The sequence below is a fragment of the Coenobita brevimanus genome, chromosome 4 (genome assembly GCF_032717465.1).
Source record: "Coenobita brevimanus isolate Jiangsu-jjx chromosome 4, ASM3271746v2, whole genome shotgun sequence".
Classification (NCBI taxonomy): domain Eukaryota; kingdom Metazoa; phylum Arthropoda; class Malacostraca; order Decapoda; family Coenobitidae; genus Coenobita; species Coenobita brevimanus.
The window spans coordinates 34,884,820-34,908,245 of NC_136957.1; the positions used below are offsets into that span (position 1 = coordinate 34,884,820).

The 23,426-nt window shown below is 41.6% G+C and overlaps 1 protein-coding gene across 1 annotated transcript in view; it reads right to left on the reverse strand.

The window, feature by feature from the left end:
• Positions 1–2,380: 2,380 nt before the first annotated feature.
• Atf6 (bZIP_ATF6 domain-containing protein ATf6) overlaps positions 2,381–23,426 on the reverse strand; it is a 47,375-nt gene continuing 26,329 nt past the window's right edge. Inside the window, exons 2-14 of the mRNA XM_080269976.1 lie at positions 20,774–20,832; positions 19,160–19,316; positions 18,050–18,150; positions 16,348–16,455; positions 13,180–13,358; positions 7,422–7,615; positions 6,552–6,688; positions 5,986–6,090; positions 5,360–5,500; positions 4,716–4,864; positions 3,585–3,821; positions 3,091–3,330; positions 2,381–2,825 (exon numbers count right to left, since the gene is read on the reverse strand). Of these exons, the coding sequence (XP_080126102.1) occupies positions 2,381–2,825; positions 3,091–3,330; positions 3,585–3,821; positions 4,716–4,864; positions 5,360–5,500; positions 5,986–6,090; positions 6,552–6,688; positions 7,422–7,615; positions 13,180–13,358; positions 16,348–16,455; positions 18,050–18,150; positions 19,160–19,316; positions 20,774–20,832 (2,252 nt within the window). The remainder of the gene's footprint in view (positions 2,826–3,090; positions 3,331–3,584; positions 3,822–4,715; positions 4,865–5,359; positions 5,501–5,985; positions 6,091–6,551; positions 6,689–7,421; positions 7,616–13,179; positions 13,359–16,347; positions 16,456–18,049; positions 18,151–19,159; positions 19,317–20,773; positions 20,833–23,426) is intronic.

The following is a 23,426-nucleotide window of genomic DNA, read 5'->3' on the forward strand; positions in this document are numbered from 1 at the left end:
TCCTCTTCCATACGACAGGAAATCAATCTTACGTGTGTTTGAATCCTATCTTAGCAAAGCACAAGAAACGCACTTAAGTTCTTGAAAGTTATCTTAGCAACGCACAAGAAACGCACTTAAGTTCTTGAATGTTATCTTAGCAATGCACAAGAAACGCACTTAAGTTCTTGAATGTTATTTTAGCAATGCACAAGTAACGCACTTAAGTTCTTGAATGTTATTTTAGCAACGCACAAGAAACGCACTTAAGTTCTTGAATGTTATTTTAGCAACGCACAAGAAACGCACTTAAGTCCTCGAATCTTATCTTAGCAACGCACAAGAAACGCACGTAAGTTCTTGAATGTTATCTTAGCAACGCACAAGAAACGCACTTAAGTTCTTGAATGTTATCTTAGTGATGCAAACGCACTTAAGTTCCATTAGGCACATTCACTATCTCTTGAGTTAATCTGTAATGTGTACAATTGGGGGGAGGGGGTTTGAGGTTCTTCAGTTCTAAGATATGTACTTGGAAATCACACACACACACACACACACACACACACACACACACACACACACACACACACACACTCACAAAAACATCACCCAGATTCAGGATGTAGTGGCCATCATTTTTCAGCACTTTACGATCAGTGAATTAAACGAAAGTAAATTAATATGACTTATAAAACAAGGGCTTGCGGTACCGTGTCTGTGAGATTTGGTGGGAATTGGAATGGACCTTTTATGAGATCATCTAAAAAAACAAAAGAAATGCCAGAGGACGGGAGCACGCCAAACGATGCTATTTCAGCCGTGTCATTTTTTCAGGTATTGTCATGGCACTGTTAGGCCAGACAAAAATACACACAAATAAAAAAAAAAAAAAAAAGAAGAAGAAGAAACAAGTGTGATTATTATATCAGAAAAAAAGTGGGATGATTATGAAAATGTATGATAAAAAAAAAAATAAATAACATGGTAGGATGAGTATGATGAAATTGTAGGATAAATAATAATAATAATAATAATAATAATAAGCTACGATGATTATTATGAAAATGTGTGATAAAAAAAAAAAAGTGGGATGATGATTATGAAAATGTAGGGGAAAAAAAAAAGGATGAATATGAAATTGCATAGGGAAAAAAGGTAACCCATTATTCCTATTTCTCTCACCTATCCTGTCACTTTTTATTACTCTTCTTTCCTTTTCAGGTGGCTTTACACTGAGTGACAAGCCTAATGGTTTTCTATAAGCCAGGAAACCATTTACAACACTGGGTGGTAACCATATAACCAACCCATATGTGTTCCCCACGTGTCAGCAAGCGGGTTGGCAGAGGGTTAGTGCCCCTCCCCATTAAACACCTAACTAAATGGCCACCCCTTACGGGGTTATGGCGTCTGGCTATAGATAGATAGATATATAGATATAACAGCTAAACCTGGGCCTCAGCTACTCATCACCAACTCTTTATTATTTTATTTAACGGGAGTGACCAGTCGCATTTCCCTGAGTGGCAAAATAAGGCCAGTATATCCCAACTATCCTTCCTTGGTTATTTCAATAGAGGTTTTATGAGGGATGGGATATGGCCATTTTATATAGCATGGTTCCTACTTTATTTTATTTATTTTATTATTTTTTCTTACTATGATTTCTGGCACCAACCCACATCTTTATCAACTGGGAAACTGAGGCAACGATGATGATGATGGTGATGATGATATGATGATGATGTGACAGTGATGATGATGATGATGGAGATGGTGATGACAATGACAATGATGATGATAATGCTGACAATGTTGATGATGATGACAATAATGATGATGATGGTGATGATGACTATGAAATGATAATGATGATGATGCTGATAACAATGACGATGATGATGATAAAGAGCTTACCTTTTCAAAAAAAATGATGACATTTTCACACATTTAGTACACAAGCTCCCTTCTCCTTCATAGTACTTTTTACTATACACATATTTTACCTTGCACTGATTTTAAAATGTTAGCTTTTGGTCATGATAAGTTACATTAGTTAAGATACATCTGGTTTGGTTAAGTTAGATTACATTAGAATAGGCATGATTTGGTTTGGCTAGGTTGGGTTGGGCTGGGCTGGGTTAGATTAGGTTGGGTTGGGTTGGGTTGGGCTACCTTATGACATGGTAATTTCTACAATCATGCCTATTACTAACAAAATTAGGCTGGGTTACATTGAAATTGGATTGGGTTGGGTTGGACTGGGTTAGATGAGAATGGAATGGGATGGTAGAGATTAGATTGTTAGGTTGGGTTGAAGATGGGTTAAGTTAGGTTAGGTTAGATCAGGTTAGCATGAGCTGGGTTGATTTAGTACAGTTTAACAAAGCCACTGCTCCTATTTACTGTTGTGTGCAGGTTTACTCAGTGAGGGGTGAGCCTTGCCATGTTTCCCCTTCCTCTCCACACGGCCTCTGGGGGCAGTGGCACGGTGTGGTGGCGGCGGCGGTGATGATGGTGGTTGTGCAGTGGTGTTGACAGCGTGGCGCAGGTGAGGCGGCACCACATCCTGTGCCACGTGGATCATCTTTGTGTGCATCACCTCACAGTCAATCTGCATCAGCGCCACGTGGTCACTCACCGCCACAGACTCATTCACCGGTCGAGGCGTGGGCAGTAGGAGGGACATGCGTGGCCGGGCCGAGATGTTCCGAGCAGTGGCGGGAACAAGAAGGTGGTCGGGGGAGAATGACACGACGTAGTAGGTGTCATCACGGCGGTGTATGGCCTCCAGGAAGGACGACACGTGCGGCAGTGTTGTGGCTACGCTTGTCTCGCTGGCACTGGTGGACATGCAGGATACCCATTAGTGAAAAAATAATTGTAGGGTCTATAGCAATAATAATGTCAGTTTCATGATGACTGATGATGATGATGATGATGATGATGATAACGATGATGATGATGGTGATGGTGATGATGACGATGACGATGATGATGCCAACAACGACGACGACGATGAGGATGAGGATGATGAAAATGACAATTATGATGATGATAACGACAATGATGATGATGACAGCGACTAAAAAAAAATCCCGTCCTCACCTTGGGGCTGGGTCGACCTGGAGTACCTCTGGGTGGAAGTACCGGTACAGGCGGGGCGGTGGTGCCTGGGGTGGGGCGAGGGCATTCCAGGCCCCGCCCAGCCCCGCCAGCGCACTGCTGGTGAGCCCGCCCCGTCCCACCTTCTTGGCCGGGGCGGGCGGGTCGTAGCGGTCACCATCACGCTTCTTGGAGGACGGCCGGAACTTGTGCTGGAACCAGTCTCGCAGCTCTGTCTCCAGTCTGGGGTCGGCAAATAATAATAATAATGGTAATAAATAATAATAATAATATCAATAATAAAAATTATAATATGGGCTGGATGATGACTTGATGTATGGATAATAATGTTTTTGTTTTTCATTTATGCAAGGAAGGTGGAACCCAAGGCTGCATGCAAGACTGTTCCCTTCAAGATAAAAACAAAAACATAACAGATATCCAAAGTCTTCCGTTTTCACACTTGTTTTTAATCCGTCAACACCATCTCGACTCACCTGAGACTCTCGGTGGCGTTGAAGTACATGGGACAGGTGTGCGAGGCATTGAGGGGGTGTGGGTGGGTGGGGGATGAGGAGGAGGGGTCAGGGGCAGTGGAGGGGGAGTCAGGGGACAGCTCAGGGGGTGAGGACCACAGGAGGGAGCGGTGGGGGAAGCCAGAGGGGGGACTGATGGGGCTGGTCACCATTTTCTTCAACGATGAGAGTTTGGATTCACCGCTCAGCAACACACTCCTGTAGGATATAAACAGTCACTCAAAAATGTATGGATAAAAACTGTCAGTGACTGAATCATGTATGGATAAAAACTGCGACTAAAACATATACAGTACTGCAAAGTATTATGTGGAGGACCCTGAGCTGGTTTGGCCACTTGGAGCATATGGATACTGAGATACTGACTTGAGAGTTAGGTGGTAGGAGGGAGATTTATGAGTTCCTCTTGTCATCATTATCATCATCATCACCGTAACTCTTTTATTTCAACCTAAAAACAACTCATTGTATGATAAAATGGGAAATATGGAGAAAGTAAAAGAATGGGAGATCTAATAAAAACACTACCAGTGAAATGCCTATATAATTATTCAAGTCCCTACGATCCCAGCTCCACCTCACAAAATTCTTCTTTTTTAGCATGAGTTTGGGTCTTGAGGTGGGGCCAGAATTCCACGGCTTGACAGATGTGTGGGTGACAGTGTGGCTCAAATTACTGGCTTTGATACTGCTGGTTCTGCTGTCACAGTTTAGTTTTCCATGTTTCTCAGATCCTACTCCACCCCATCCTTGGGTGGGAATGAAAGGTCAGAATGATAATAATTTTTCTTTACTGCTTTTAATTCTTCTATTTAAAAAATAATAATAATCATAATAATCCTTCATATGCACTTTCAACATGACTAGCAAACAGAACACAACTTGGAATACAGTGGAACCTTCTTTTTATTACAGTTCCAGGCTCAAATGAATGTGAACCCTGTGAGCTGCAGGCTGAGGATGTCCTTCTGCAGTCCACTATCCCCTTTCAGGGTACTGGGAAGGTATTTAAGGATGTTTGTATAATCAGACAGGAAAGCCAGGCAATTATATCCCTCTCCATCACCAAATAACAAGTAATCAACGACGTACGTGAGGGGTCCAAGGTTGATGGAGAAGAGGAAGATGAGGGCGAAGAGTGCAGTGGTGGTCTTGCGGGAGTGTCCGTGGCTGAGGGACTGGCGCAGCGTGGCACACTCTCGCTCCAGGGACGACACCCGCTGCTGCAGTCGAGTGTTTTCCTGTGGGTGAGCGGATGACATAGATAAATGTATATATGACACAGATAAACAGATATGCGACAAAAAAAAATAGAAAAAGTGTTGGAATAATGCTGAGTGTTTTCTTGTGGGGGAGTGTATGACAGAGATAAATAGATAAAGTGCTGGAATAATGCTGACTCTTTTCCCACACCCAAGCTTCTCTTCCACACCAAAACCCATCCCTCTCTTCCACACCCACACCCAACCCATCCATCCCAACCCCTTCTTCCACATCCAAACCCACCCATCCCAAACCCCTCTTCCACACCAACACCTAACCCTCCCATCCCAAACCCTCTTCTACACCCACACCCAACCCACCCATCCCAATCCCCTCTACCACACCAACAACCAACTCTCTCTTCCACGTACACACCCAACCCCCTCTTCCACACCCACACCCAACCCATCCATCCCAAACTCTTCTTCCAAACTCACACCCAACTCTCTCTTCCACACCCACGCCCAACTCACCTCCTTCAGCTTCGTATTTTGGTTCTGTAGGTCTGCAATGCTGGCCTCCAGTGTGTTGAGATATTCCTTCTTCTTCTTGCGAGACAGACTGGCAGACTCACGGTTCTTGATCATTCGCTGCTGCCTCTTAAATGCCTTCATCTGTTGGTGGAGAGCAGTTATTATGTGACCGATTAATGATAAATGGTTATTATAAGTGACAAATAAATGATAAATGGTTGTTGTAAGTGATCTATAAATGATAAGTGGTCATTATAAGTAACCATTAAATGATAAATGGTCATTGTAAGTGATCGATAAATGATAAGTGGTCATTAAGAGTGACCGATAAATGATAAGTGGTCATTATAAGTGACCGATAAATGATAAATGGGTAAAACTGGTGAAAGGAATAAGCTCTACGGAGAAAAGTTTAAGTTCCACACAGAGTTCACCTTCACAGAGCTTGTGCAAAAGGAGAACCAGAACATTTATGAACACTTCTGAACAGCCTGCCTTACAGATTCCAGACCAATTTACACCCTGACTGGCAGTTTAGTCTCTCCCACTATTCTGGTTTTGTCTCTCCCAGTTTTAATCTCTCCCACAGTTTTGGTCTCAGGCAGGACCAGTGCAGTGCCACTTACGTCTGGGATGCCGTGCTTCATTCCTGGTGCCAGTGCCGGTGCCAGGGGTGCCAGCGGCGTTGACGGCTGCACCATCGTTGTCTGCCCACCCAGCCCCGGCAACGACTGTAAACAAAACAATAAACAATGAATCTATCTATCTATTGCCAGATGCTTTAATCCTGTTAGGGGTGGCCACAAACAAACTGCCTCCATGTCGCCCCGTCCCCCGCCATTTCATTGCCCTGCTCCCAGCTCACACCCCCCTCTCATATGCCTCTCCACTTCAACCCTCCATCTCATCCTTGGCCTCCCCCACTCTCTCCACCTCACTCACATACACTCTCCTCGTCAGTCTCTCCCTCTACATCCTCTCCACATGGCCAAACCACCTCAGTGTGTTTCTCCTAACATTTCCTATCACATCCACATCTACACCAAAGAAAGAAAGAAAGCAAGGACAAAAGGAAAGAAAGAAGTGAAAGAAAGAAAAGGAGAAAATAAAAGGAGTGAAAGAAAGAAAAAAGAATGATAAAAGGGGAAAATGAAAGGATGAAAGAAAAAAAGGAAAATATTTGTTTAGTTACCTGTGTGGTGATGATGGTGGCGGTGGGTGTGGGTGTGGCGGGGCAAGGTATGGTGGGGGCAGTGGGAGGGGCAGGGCTGGCTGTCTTCACCTGTACAATCCTGGGATTGTTGCTGTTACTTAGGCCACGCGTCACAGCTGATGGGAGGAGAGAGAAAACAGAATTAGGATAAACAAGGAGAATGTATGTGAGTATGGTGGAAAGTGGGAGAGGGAGGGGGAGGCCAAGGATGAGATGGAGGGTTGGAGTGGAGAGGTATATGAGAGAGGTGTGAGTTGGGGGAAGGGCAGCGAAATGGTGGGGGAAAGGGTGACGTGGAGATGATTTGTTTGTGGCCACCCCTTATGCGATTAAGGTGTCTAGCAATAGATGGATAGATAGAAGTACTGTATTGTTTATAAAGGTTCCAACATGCTTGCATACGTCAACCTTGGTCACCTAATGATGGCTTTCCACACTGCTTGATGTCTGGCAGCCTCCCTATTCAGTTCCTTATCCCTGTGATCAACTCCATGGTCTCATTCCAGGTCTGTTTTGGTTTGCCTCTTGCAACCCTACCTTGACCTCCACACTTCTCATCTTCTATCAATACTACAATATGCAGTAATAAATATGCAACGATAAATATGATAAAAGTGTGTAATAAAGGTGTAATAAAATGCAATAATAAATAAGGGGTGTAATAAATATGCAATAATAAACAAAATAAAAGAGTATAGTAAAGGTGTGTAATAAAAATGCAATAATAAATAGGGTGTGTAATAAATATGCAATAATAAACAAAATAAAGGAGTCTAGTAAAGGAGTGTAATAAAAATGCAATAATACTCTAAGATATTCACAATCAAGCCACCACGCCATTCTACTGACCAGTCTTAGGTAGAGTAAGCTTGGTTGGAGGCGATGTGGTGCTGTTGATGATGTTGATGAGGTGCGGTGCTGTGGACGGTGGCAGCGGTGGGGGGCTGGTGTGGGGGGAGAGCGGGCCGCCCACTGTGCTGGTCGTCACCACCTTGGGCTGGATTTTCATTGTTTTGGTGACGCGGCCGGACCGTGTGGCGCCACTGCTCTGACCTGCACAAGAAAATAAACACAACCATCACCATCACAATTACTATCATTATTACAGTGCCATCTTCATCATTACCATATTCATCACTCTGACCTGCACCATACACAAAAATAAGCATGACCATCACCATCACAATTATCATCATCATATTCATTACCATATTCATCATCATCATCATTACCACATTCATCACAATCATCATCATCACCATATTCATCACTCTGACCTGCACCATACATGAAAATAAGCACAACCATCACCATCACAATTACTATCACTATTTCAGTGCTGTTTTCATCACAATCATCATCATCATTACCATATTCACAATCATCATCATCATTACCACATTCATCACAATCATCATCATTACCATATTTATCACAATCATCATCATTACCATCTTCATATCAGCACAACCATCACCATCACAATCACTATCACTATTACAGTACCATCTTCATCACAATCATCATGTTCATTACCACATTCATCACAATCATCATCATAGTATCAGTGGTCCCTATATTTAAATCTAAGTAAGTTCAACCATCACAATGACCATCTTCGTCAATACCACAACCATCATCATCATCATCAAATTATCATCAGCCACACCATTCTGATTGACATGATAGAAGAAATTATGTACAACCATCATCATCATCATCATCATTATCAACTTACCAGCAGCACTGTCATCTTCATCACAGTCACCACCGTCACAATCATCATAATCATCATAATACAGCACTGTCATCTTCATCACAATCACCATCATCATAATACAGCACTGTCATCTTCATCACAGTCACCATCATCACAATCATCATAATCATCATCATAATACAGCACTGTCATCTTCATCACAGTCACCATCAACACAATCATCATCATAATACAGCACTGTCATCTTCATCACAGTCACCATCAACACAATCATCATCATAATACAGCACTGTCATCTTCATCACAGTCACCATCATCACAATCATCATAATACAGCACTGTCATCTTCATCACAGTCACCATCAACACAATCATCATCATAATACAGCACTGCCATCTTTATCACAGTCACCATCAACACAATCATCATAATCATCATCATAATACAGCATTGTCATCTTCATCACAGTCACCATCATCACAATCATCATAATACAGCACTGTCATCTTCATCACAGTCACCATCAACACAATCATCATCATAATACAGCACTGTCATCTTCATCACAGTCACCATCAACACAATCATCATCATAATACAGCACTGTCATCTTCATCACAGTCACCATCAACACAATCATCATAATACAGCACTGCCATCTTTATCACAATCACCATCAACACAATCATCATAATACAGCACTGTCATCTTCATCACAGTCACCATCAACACAATCATCATCATAATACAGCACTGTCATCTTTATCACAGTCACCATCAACACAATCATCATCATAATACAGCACTGCCATCTTTATCACAATCACCATCAACACAATCATCATAATACAGCACTGTCATCTTTATCACAGTCACCATCAACACAATCATCATCATAATACAGCACTGTCATCTTTATCACAGTCACCATCATCACAATCATCATAATACAGCACTGTCATCTTCATCACAGTCACCATCAACACAATCATCATCATAATACAGCACTGCCATCTTTATCACAGTCACCATCAACACAATCATCATCATAATACAGCACTGTCATCTTTATCACAGTCACCATCAACACAATCATCATCATAATACAGCACTGTCATCTTCATCACAGTCACCATCAACACAATCATCATCATAATACAGCACTGCCATCTTTATCACAGTCACCATCAACACAATCATCATCATAATACAGCATTGTCATCTTCATCACAGTCACCATCATCACAATCATCATAATACAGCACTGCCATCTTCATCACAGTCACCATCAACACAATCATCATCATAATATAGCACTGTCATCTTCATCACAGTCACCATCATCATAATCATCATAATATAGCACTGTCATCTTCATCACAGTCACCATCATCATCATCATCATAACATTAGTGGTTGCAATATTTTAATCTAAAGGTTCAGACAGTCATATAAGTAAAATATTCAACCCCATCCACCCACGGCAACTCTTACACTTGTTGCGAATAAATTACCATCATCTATGCCACGCACCCTCTCATGAACTCCCTCTGAACTGCTTCATATGGCACTCACTTACATATCATCATCATCATCATCATCATCATCATCATCGTGATCATCATCATCATCATCCACATCTACTTGCTGCTTCATATGGCGCTCACTTAAACATCATCATCATCATCATCATCATCTACTAGCTCACCTAAGGATGGGGTAAGGTAGGGTCCCGAGAAAACGAAAAAACAGACAGAAGGAGAACTAACCAAAGTCTTTCCAATTACTGCATATACACAAAACACTGCTTGGTGTTTTAACGTATGTCTACCCTCGTTATGCCTGGGTATACAAACGTCCCTCAACTCCCTCCCTATCCCCCAAAAGGATGATGGTGGACTGTAGGAGAGAGGCAACTTCATCCAACAGTAAGTACACCCAGTTCACATCCACATGAGCCTACGGCCACAACAACAACAACAACAACGATGACGACACCACCACCACCACCAACAACAAAAGAATCCATGGAACAATATAAAGAGAGGCATTTTTTTCGATAATATATTTTTCTCAGCCCCTGCTTCTCAGATTCGTCCATTACCCCAGTCCTGAACGATATGTGAAGGTGTGTGGTAAACAGGAATACTGGGCCTCAGGGAACTAACCTTCTAGTCTACTCCAGTCATATACTCAAAAAATAATGTAAATACCTGTAACTATATGACTAAATAAATGAAACACCTTTATTTTGTTTTTTAAAATGGCCAAGTAATGTTATTTATACCCAGTTTATATCAACATAATTTGGATTAATAATATACACTAGAATGGCACTCAGTAGAGCGCATACCTCCCTCAAGGCCCAACAAGCAGTTTAAATCTGCCAGACCCTGAATTTTACATGGATCCATGCCAAACTGTACACACTCATAGATACCAACATCCTACACATGCTTGATTTTTTTCATCAAGATCCATGCTATATCCACTGAAAAATTTATGAAAATGCTGAGAAACGCCCTATCTCGCAATGTTAAAGAAAGTGAAAAAAAAAAATCCTGGATCCACACCTTTATCCAGATCCTCACCAAAATTTAATGGAGTGTATTCTGGGCCAAGGCCCATTCTTCTACCAAGTTTCATGGAAATCAGTCCAGTAGTTTCTGTGCAATCTTGCTCACAAATCAACCAACCAACCAACAAACAAACAGACAGGGGTGAAAACATAACCTCCTTGGCGGAGGTAAAAATAAATCATCACTCAACACGCAAATATAAACTAATGAGGAAGATGCCAAAGGAACTGACAACAATAAATCCCACAAACATATATCCTTAGCATCACTGAAGAGAAATATATTAATCCCACAAAAATATACCCTTAGCATCACTGAAGGGAAATATATGTTCCTTAATTACACTGATGAGGAAGATGCATCAGGAAGAAACATGCAATGAGTGTCACGGAAAATATATCCCCAGCGTCATTAAAGAAAAATATGCTTCTTAATTAGAGATCCAGACGTTCAAATTAAGTGATGCCAAATGCACTGATCAAGCAGCTGTTCCAACACTTGTATGCAGCAGTCACGTCACTTTTGCACACTCTAACTTCTTCTAGCCTTGTCATATCGTTGTGTTGTTTATAAAGGCTCCAGTGTGCTTTCATGCCTCAGCCTTGGTCACCTAATGGCAGCTCTCCACACTGCTTGATCTCTGGCAGCCCCCCAATCCAGTCCCTTACATGGTCACACATAAAAAGTAATATTTCACTCTACCTATCCCTATCCCCTAACACTTCTATGAATGGATGTGTTGTTCGACTGGAGGGTTGATTTGACTAGTAACCAAGGAGACACGGTCCTATTTCAGGTGCACATATCTAAACTGAAAAAAATCCCTCCTCCCTCCCAATTTTGCTGATGAGCGGGTGTAGTATGACTGGAGAGCTGATTTGACTAGTAACCAAGGAGACTCATTCCTACTGCAGCCAAATATATCTAACCTGAAAAAGATCCTTAATCCCTCCCAGGCTTGCTGACGGACAGGTGTAGTCAGACTGGAGAGCTGATTGGACTAGCAACCAAGGAGGCTCATTCCTTCCACATAACTAGGACTTATCAAATTTCACACTGCCATGACTAAAGCATTCAAATTGTATTCATGATTTATTTTCCTTGGCAATTTTGGGCCAAGTTACAGTAAAAGGAGTATAGTGCACCAAAAATTACACATCACTGGACCCCTAATTGTCTGCTCTGTATCATAAGTTTAAAATAAATAAATAAAAAATAAAATAAAATAAGTATGAATGAGAAAATAGTGAAAATATGTGTGACATTTCTGCATTTTGATTGAGAGAGAGAGAGAGACAGAGAGAGAGAGAGAGAGAGAGAGAGAGAGAGAGAGAGAGAGAGAGAGAGGTATATTTTAAAAATCTAGCAAAGTTTTACATCTGAGTCAGAAAATTTGTCCAACACCTGTGCTGTCATGTGGAGGGTTGCCAGTTGATGTTTTTTATGGGGATGTGAAGGAGGGATGGGGTGGAGAGGTGTATGGGAGAAAGGGGGATGGGGGATGGGGTGGAGGGATGTATGTGAGAAGAGAGGATGGAGGGATAGGGTGGAGGGATGTATGGGAGAAGGATGGATGGAGGGATGGGGTGGAGGGATGTATGGGAGAAGGGGGGATGGAGATGTGTATGGGAGAAGGGGGGATGGGGGATGGGGTGGAGGGGTGTATGGAAGAAAGGGGGGATGGAGGGATGAGGTGGAGAGGTGTATGAGAGAAGGGGGGATGGAGGGATGGGATGGAGAGGTGTATGTGAGAAGGGGGGGTGGAGGGATGTACAGGAGAAGGAGGGATGGCAGGATGGGGTGGAGAGGTGTGTGAGAAAGGTAAATGCAAGGATGGAGTGGAGAGGTGTAAGAAAGAAGGATGGATGGAGGGATGGCGTGGAGGGATGTGTGAGAGAAGGGAGGATGGAAGGATAGGGTGGAGGGATGTATGGGAGGAGGATGGATGGAGGGATGGGGTGGAGGGATGTATGAGAGAAGGGGGGATGGAGGGATGGGGTGGAGAGGTATATGAGAGACAGGGGGATGAAGGGATGGGATGGAGGGATGTATGTGAGAAGGGTGGGTGGAGGGATGGGGTGGAGAGATGTATGAGAGACAGGGGGATGAAGGGATGGGGTGGATGTGATTGAGGGATGGGGTGGAGAGGTGTATGAGAGAACAATTCCCACACACTGATACAACAAATACAAACACATCAATACAACAAACAATACAAACACACCGGTACAATGAACAATACAAACAGATCAATACAACAAACAATACAAACACATCCCTAACTTATAACAAACTCCCTACTATCACAAAAGAGGCTCACCGTTCCTGGTAGTGATGGTGACGACCTTGATGGGCTGAGAGATTTTGTTGTTGTTGTTGTTGTGCTGTGGGGGCTGGAGGACCATCGTGACGGGGGACGGGGGCTGCGGGCTGTGTGGCGGGGAACCTTCACTCTGGGGCGGCGTCACAGGCGGGGTGTCCAACAGCTGAGGGGGAAATTGTGTGTTCTGTGTCTTGAATATCATCATCGTTATCATTATCATTAGTATCATCATTATTATTATTATCATTAGTATCATCATTATTATTATTATCATCGTTATCATTATTAATATTTTTATCGTCAAGAGCACGGGGTGTCCAACAACTGAGGGGGAGATTGTGTGTTTTGTGTCTTAAATATCATCATTATTATTATTATTGTCAACATTATCATCATCATTATTATTATCATCGTTATCATCATCATCATCATTATTATTATCGTCAACGTTACCATCATCATTATTATTATCGTCAACGTTATCATCATCATTATTATTATCGTCAACGTTATCATCATCATTATTATTATCGTCAACGTTATCATCATCATTATTATTATCGTCAACGTTATCATCACCATTATTATTATCGTCAACGTTATCATCATCATTATTATTATCGTCAACGTTATCATCATCATTATTATTATCGTCAACGTTATCATCATCATTATTATTGTCAACGTTACCATCATTATTATTATCACCAAGAGAAGTGGCAGCAGCAATAACACTACCACTACTGTCATCATCATCATCATTACCATCATTATCATCATCATCATCAAGACCAGCAGAAGTACAAACAATATCTCTATCCCTACTGTCACCATCAACATCATTATAACTCTCATCACTTGTCATCATCATCATCAAAACCATCAAAATTATTATCATCATCATCACTTGTCATCATCATCATCAAAATCACATCACTTAAACTCTCATCACTTATCATCATCATCATCATCATCATTATTAAACTACCTTCCACTAACAAACAAGGTGGCAAGGAAACACGAAAATTAAAGAAAAATGCATAGGAATTTTATCAATTGAATGCAGTGTAAAATTCCATCCACCCATGTATCATTCAAGACTGTCTATATTACACACACACACACACACACACACACACAGTCAAGAAATTACACATTTTACACAACACAATGCTTAGGATACCAGGAATAATCATACACACACACACACACACACACACACACACACACACACACACACACAGTCAAGAAATTACACATTTTACACAATACAATGCTTAGGATACCAGGAATAATCATACACACACACACACACACACACACACACACACACACACAGTCAAGAAATTACACATTTTACACAACACAATGCTTAGGATACCAGGAATAATCACACACACACACACACACACACACACACACACACACACACACACACACAGAGTCAAGAAATTACACATTTTACACAACACAATGCTTAGGATACCAGGAATAATCACACACACACACACACACACACACACACACACACACACACACACAGTCAAGAGATTACATATTTACACAACACAATGCTTAGGATACCAGGAATAATCACACACACACACACACACACACACACAGTCAAGAGATTACATATTTACACAACACAATGCTTAGGATACCAGGAATAATCATATACACACACACCCACACACACACACACAGTCAAGAAATTACACATTTTACACAACACAATGCTTAGGATACCAGGAATAATCATATACACACACACACACACACACACACACAGTCAAGAAATTACACATTTTACACAACACAATGCTTAGGATACCAGGAATAATCACACACACACACACACACACACACACACACACACACACACACACACACACAGTCAAGAAATTACACATTTTACACAACACAATGCTTAGGATACCAGGAATAATCACACACACACACACACACACACACACACACACACACACACACACACACACAGTCAAGAGATTACATATTTACACAACACAATGCTTAGGATACCAGGAATAATCACACACACACACACACACACACACACACACACACACACACACACAGTCAAGAGATTACATATTTACACAACACAATGCTTAGGATACCAGGAATAATCACACACACACACACACACACACACACATACAGTCAAGAGATTATACAATATATACATAAAGTTTGCTAAGGACTGTATAAAAACACACCAGTCATCTCCCCGACGGATTACACATTTAAAACAAAAACACACAACATTCACGATACCAGGAATAACCACACACACACACACACACACACACACACACACACACACACACACACACCTTCAAGAGATTATACAGTTACATAAAGTCCTTGTCAATAGCAGCATTTTTTAACATTCCTCTTGTCATTAAATCCACAGTAACTTACAGAAAATTAGCCACATAACCCATTCAGCCCAGCACAACCAGCCAACCATAATCTATTCTTTTACTGCCAAGTCAGGAGTGATGAAGGGTTAGGGTACTTGGTCCATATATTTACAGAGGGGACCAGTGACTCCCTTGTGGCATTGTGCTAGCGATAAACTTAACAACATTGTATCTGAAGGGTGGCTTGAACCCTTAACCTGTGGATTGCAAGCCACAGCTCAGGCTGGGATGTGCCACACTGTGAGCCACAGCTCAGGCTGTGCTAACCTTCCAGAAGCCGTGCATCACTGGTCACTACTCCACCCCTACGCAAACTTATGCGCAAAAACGGAGAGAGAGAGAGAGAGAGAGAGAGAGATTTTTTTTTTTCACCAAATGATACCCTGGATCTTTATCTTCAAGTTTATAATAAACAAAAACTATTTCCCCCCCCACCACTACTCCAACCCTGCACAAACTTACGCACAGCACTACACCAAGACCAAGAGATTTTTTTTTTTTTTCATCAGATGATGCCCTGGATGTTTATCTTGAAATTTATAATAAAAAAAAGTTTCTTTTTTTCATTTTTTGCACACCACGGGGTGGGATAAAAAAGGTGACTGCGCAATCCACGGGATAAAGGTTACAAACAGGCGACCACCACTACTAACCATTCATCTGCCAGTGTATGGAAATTAGCAATAACAATAATTCCATCCTTACCTTAACTGTGGGCTTGATCTCCGGGGCGTACAGCAGCTCCCAAATGTCAGGGTCTGAGGGTGACGGGGCTGGGATGGGGTGATGAGGGGACCCGGGCTCTGATTTTACCTGTACATGCAATAAACCACTGAAGGATTATACATGAGATTTTGGTGCTACTGCTGTACTATCTTTTTTATCTATTCTTTTTTCTTTTACTGTTTTAGCTATTAACCTCTTTGATCCAATGACACTTTTTATTCTTGGAATTTTTAGTGTTGGTGTTTTTTTGTACTTTCACCCTAGCCACAGAACTTGCTCCAGCACATAACATTCTTCCCAAATTAACAAAACTCCGTACACTCCAAACTCTCCAGCCAGATCAATCCTTTCACACCTGACAATCTCTACATGCTCTCCCTGACACAATGCACACATGAAATCAGCATTACTTCACAGCCTACCTCTAATATCACTACATCTCTCATGCACCCACTTACTACAAATACTGCATAAGATGGAGTTACTTCCCATGTCCTTGTGGCAAACTGCACATGGCCACACTCCCCCTGCTTTGACAGTATGGCCACCAGCCCGACATATCACAACTGTACAGTACAGTAATTCCGTTTCATCTGCATTTACTCTCAAACCCTTTTGCCCAATTGCATCTGTCCACTTCCTACGAATAAATCCTAAATCTTTCCTCTGCTTCCCTTATATTCTCTGCAATCAACACCACATAATAATAATAATAATAATAATAATAATAATAATACAGTAATAATAATAATAATAAGTGATTAGGCTCTACTGCTAATCTTAAAGCTATTTTGTCAGTTCCCATCAATTTAAAGTAGGTCTCCCAGTTACTGCATAAGGAAAAAGATGCGATATTTTTAGATATATCTCCCCCATACCAATGAAGACTTGCTATTAAAGTGTGATAAAGCAGAACTGTCATCATCTATAAGCATTTCATATATATATATTTATATATATATATATATATATATATATATATATATTCTAAGCAGAGAAGAATAATGCAAGATTAAAGCCAACAGCCTTGTCCTATCTGCATATACATTTTTCACTTCATCCCCTTGCCAATTCTGGAACTGCCTCCCTCCGTCTGTATTTCCTACTCCCTATGACCTCCAGTCTTTCAAATGCAGTGTGTCCAGCCATCTAAAAATGAACAGACCTTGAATTTGGCGCTCTGTTATCTTGTTTTGGATTTTTCTTGGAGGGAACAATCGTGTGGGCTTCTGGCTTTTGGTTCCTTCTTCCTTGCATTAGAGAAAGACAGAGAGAGAGAGAGGGGGGAGGATGTTTTACCCATTTCTTGCCATAAACTGTAAAATCACTTCAGTTTAAGGATAATCCCTGGTGGTAAGGTGATTTGTTTGTGGCCACCCATTATGCGATTAAGGCGTCTGGCCATAGATAGATAGATAGATAGACAGACAGATAGATAGATAGGATGGTATACAGACAGACAGATAGATTGATAGTCACATAGTTTGGATTCAAGATACACCGATAAAATGACAGACTGACCTGCTCTGCTGCGTCTGGCCATAGACAGACAGACAGACAGACAGACAGACAGATAGATAGATAGATAGACAGATAGATAGATAGACAGATAGATAGATAGACAGACAGATAGACAGATACACATAGATAGATAGATATACTGATAAAATGCTAGACTGACCTGTTCTGGTGATGATGGTGATGGTGTGGGGGAGGGGGTGCCACACACGAGGTTCGGGTACAGCGCTCGGGTCAACTCCTCGGCTGTCATGTCTGCTGTAACTATGGGGGGAAAAAAAAAAAAGGATATATTTAATGATAAGACTTGCAACAATTATGTTTTATCATCATCATCAATATTATCATCATCGTCAACATTATCATCATTATTATCATCATCGTCATCATCATCATTATCATCGTCATCATTACCATCAACATCATCATCGTCATCATTATCATCATCATCATCATCATTATTATCATCATCATCCCCCACTACCACTATTCAGAAAGGTTGACAGGACAATACAAATGTGAAATGTAAGTGGTGGAACACTGTACTGTAAATGGTAATACTGTACTAAACAAATGCAGCAAGATTCCATTCCACAACACCCCCTTACAACATGCAGCAACCCTAGGCCAAAATTAGGTTTGTTCAGTCTGAGATGCCTGAACACAGTGTACTTAAAGATTGCACTCAAACTTAATCAACTGAGTGAGGCAATTGCAAAACACACCAGAATGGATGGAGGAATAGAGGAGGAGACAAAGAATGGAGGAATGGAGAGGGAGTTAAAAAGGAAGTAGGAACAGAGGAGGAGAGAAAGGATGGGGGGAATAAAGGAGGAGAGAAAGGATGAGGGGAATGGAGGAGGAGAGAAAGGAAGTAGGAACAGAAGAGGAAAGAAAGGATGGGGGGAATAGAGGAGGAGAGAAAGGAGGGAGGATGAGAGGAGGAGAGAAAAAAAAAGAGGAATGGAGAAGGAGAGAAAGGATGGAGGAACATAGGAAGAGAGAAGGGAAGGAGAAATACAGATGAGAAAGGAAGAAGAAACAGAGCAGGAGAGAAAGGAAGGAGGAACAGAGGAGAGAAAGGAAGGAGGAATGAAGGAGGAGAGAAAGGAAGGAGGAATGGAGGAGGAGAGTAGGGAAGGAGGAACAGAGGAAGAGAGAAAGGAGGGAGGAATAGAGGAGAAGGGCAGGAGGAATAGAGAGGGAGAGAAAGGAAGGAGGAGGAAAAAATGGATGGAAGGATGGAACACGTAAACTTTACACTCTGACTCACCTTCATATTTGATGGATGAGAACTGTTTGGCGGGTGGGTTTGTGGTGGGTGAGTGGGTGGGCGTGGGTGTGGGTGCATTGGGTTGCGGGTCCTGGGTGCAGAATTCGCTAAGGGGCCACGACGACGATGGTTCAAGGTCGTCCAATGCCAACGGCAACTGTACGAAAGATGAGTTATAATTATCATCATCATTATTATTATCAACGTACTATATTACTTCTGAATTGTTTGTATCAATTATAATGGCTCTAATATGCTTATACATGTCCCTGGTCACCAAATGGCGGCTCTCCACACTGCTCGATCTCTGGCAGCCTCCCTACTCAGTCCCTTATCCCTGAGGTCACACTCCATGCCCTCGTCCTATGTTTTTTTTTTTTTTAGCCAGTCTTTCACAACCTTACTCTTGACATTCACACCTCTCACCTTCTGCACCCAACTGTCACCCTCCATCCTCTCAACATGCCCAAACCATCTCAATGCACCCCTCCTCATCACAACACCAGTCCATTAAGTCACATCCTTCCTCTCAACTCTTCAATCACAATCCTAGCCCCCCCCCCAGGTCTCTCATTCAGGGACGCACTACACATCCATCTAATCACTGTCACTTCTGAAGTCCTTGAAAATAGTAAAACCAAAACTAATTCAGTACTACCTCCTTCACAATACAGGAAAATTCAAACTACTTAAGTCTACCATTGTCCTATGCATTTAAGGGTATATGACAGGCCTAATCCACTGGTGGCATTGTGTATCTCAAACAAGGGTGCTCAATCAGTAGTGTCCTAGCTACTTACTTGTCAGCCATTTTTTTTCAGCCCCTTTTAAAAAATCTAGTGACTATATTGCATTTTAATTAATTTTATAGGGACTGGTGTCATAACTTTAGCCATATTTAACAATTCATATTTGCATCGTTGTTTTTATGGTCGGTGAAACGAGAAGCATGAGTGTAATTAAACAAAACTACTGAACATGTATTTGTATCGACATTAGTATTATTATTACAGTATTATTATTATTACAGGTATTATTGCCATTATCATCATTTATTGCTACTAACATCACCTTTCTTACTTTTGTCATTATTATTGTCATCACTTCCACCAATACAGTTATCATCATCATCATCATCAACAACAAAGGATTACTACTGAACATCTGTTTGTAACTACATGGTACTGTATATTATTATTATTACTGTGCTCTATCTATCTTTATAACCAGATGCCATAATCCCGTTCGGGGTGGCCATTTGTCTGTGAGTTACCGTAGTTGTTTTACAAGGAGCGGCACTAACCTTCCACCAACCCACATGACACGTAGGGAACACGTATGGGTTGGTTTTATGGTTACCACCCAGCGCTGTAAATGGTTTCTTGGCTTACAGGAAACCATTAGGCTTGTCACTCAATGTAAAGCCACGGAAAAAGGAAGGAGTAATAAAATGTGACAGGAAAGACAGGAGAAATAGGAAGAGAGCAGACCTAGAAAAAGAATGATAAAGGTGAAGGAAGATGTAAGCAGCACTACATCAAGTGAGTGGATCATCATCATCATCTACTATTACTAAACATCTACTTATCATCTACGAACCAAACAAGGCCTCACCTCAAGGTCACTGGACAGTTTGTGGATAAGGTCATCATCGCTGCTTGACTCTGACACATCTGGAAAAATGACAAACCAACGTCACAAAACACTATCATCATCATTATTATCATCATTATCATCGTTATCATCATCGTCATTATCATCATCATTATCGCTGCTTGACCCCGACACATCTGAAAAAATAACAAACGTCACAAAACACGATCATCATCATCATCATCATCATCATCGCTGCTTGACTCTGACACATCTGAAACAATGACAAACCAACGTCACAAAACACCATCATCATCATCACAGTCACCATCATCATCACCGTCATCACCATTACCATCATTATCATCATCATCACTATCCTGGCCCTCATCATCGTCGTCATCATCACTGTCCTGGCCCTCATCACCATCATCATCAGGCACTGATAAGCCTACATGTGCTGCTGTTGTAACCCCTGGGTAGAGCAAATCATCTGCAATGTCCACCCAGGAGCCAAACCAACTTACATTTACCATCTAATATTTATACAAGTGGACAAAATTCAGAACAGTGCTATAAGAAGTTAATCTATCTATTTATCTATTGCCAGACGCCTTAATCCCGTATGGGGTGACCACAAACTGCCTCCATGTCACCCTGTCCCCCGCCATTTCGCAGCCCTCCCCCCCAACTTACAAACCCCTCTCCACTCCATCCCTCCATCCTATCCTTGATCTCCCCCTCCCTCTCCCACCTCCACCTTACTCACATACACTCTCCTCATTAGTCTCTCGCTCTCCATCCACGCCACATAACCCTGCGATTACAAATGAACTTCCTCCCCTACAAGGAAGAAGGAATGTTGCCTCCCTTGCATTATTTAACAGATACTTTTATTGCAAATGCTCAAAGTAGCGTCCATTGTGCCACCTCTCCACGCGTTCCTTCATGTTACACGGGCATCTGGTAGTGCTCATGATTTGACCGTCACACTGCCATATTGCACGTCTACCCATCAGAATTCTTTTATTCCCCAAACTGCTTCTCTTTGCAAATCGCATCCTCAATATAGTTTCCGCAAAAAATTTCAACCTACATCAGTTCAAGTCCAACGGTTACAAATTTTTACCCTCCACCTGACAAGGCCAGAGGAGAGTGTTGTTATCACTATCAACAGGTGTCCGTCCGTAGAGTTGGGCGGCAGTGCGGCTGGCTGGGCGATGTTTCATTTCCGGGCTAGAACTCAGAAAGTATTCACTACAGAATCACGAAATATCACACAGTTATGTGTCTTATAGTGGTGCCTTCTGACAGACAGGAACCGTAGAATGCTGTATCTTATGTAGTTATTTTAAAACAATGAAAAAGTAAAAAAAAAAATAATAATAATATATAATAATCTTTCCAGAGATTTCAATGCGACCTGTGGAAGGAACCTGAAGGGCCCAGATTATGTGTCCTCAAGGTGTTTTCCTTACGCAGAGCTTTAACAGACTGAAGGGGGCTGAGGGCCGTAATGCGCTTGGCTAGGTGTGGAGGGAGGGGGGGATGTGCTTGGTCAGGTGGAGGGTGGCAACAGCGTACCGTTGCCTATGTTTTACGAATGGAGGATACACGTACTCTCCTGTATGGATTAGTTTTGTATTTTGTGTTTTTCCTTCAGCTACTAATTTTCTATTATATAAAAAAAAATCCTTCACATTATTATCCGAACATATCCAGTCCTTGTAATGGTAATAAGTTGAGACTGTGTGTGTGTGTGTGTGTGTGTGTGTGTGTGTGTGTGTGTGTGTGTGTGTGTGTGTGTGTGAGAGAGAGAGAGAGAGAGAGAGAGATTCAAGGTGGACTGAAGGTGATCTGCCCACTTAACCTGTCCTTCCCCCCATCTCTCTCTCTCTCTCTCTCTCTCTGCTAATCAAACAACCATGAACTGTAGACGCAAGAAGTTCAAAATCAAAATTATAGACGGATTAAACTCACTATTTTAAATTCCAACGTACACTTAATTTTAAAACTAGCTTTAAAAATCTTCCATCTTACCATTCTGAAAGTGAACGATATTAACTGAAAAATTCCTTATTGATCAGTATATTCTATTGATATTAAAAGACTGTTTTTTATTTATTTATTTTACTATGTGAAAGTACTTTATATAAGGCAAGATGTACACCAAACACACATACACACACACACACACACACACACACCACTCATTCAAAAATACTGTACTTTGTTAAAACACACACACACACACACACACACACACACACACACACACACACACACACCACTCATTCAAAAATACAGTCACTTGCTAAAACACACACACACACACACACACACACACACACACACACACCACTCATTCAAAAATACAGTCACTTGCTAAAACAAACACACACACACACACACACACACACACACACACACACACACACACACACAAAACTCAGTCAAGCCATCAATCACCCATGTAGAGATAGCTTTTTTTTTTTTTTTATCAATAGGTTAGAGAAAAAGTTTGCTCCCTCTTCCACTACTACATTACCTTCCTTCCTGAGAGAGAGAGAGAGAGACAGAGACAGAGAGAGAGACAGAGGATAAGGCTGGAGGGAGATAGTGACGTAAGCAGTTGTCCAGGTCGCTGTCCTCTCTCTCTCTCTCTCTCCAGGAT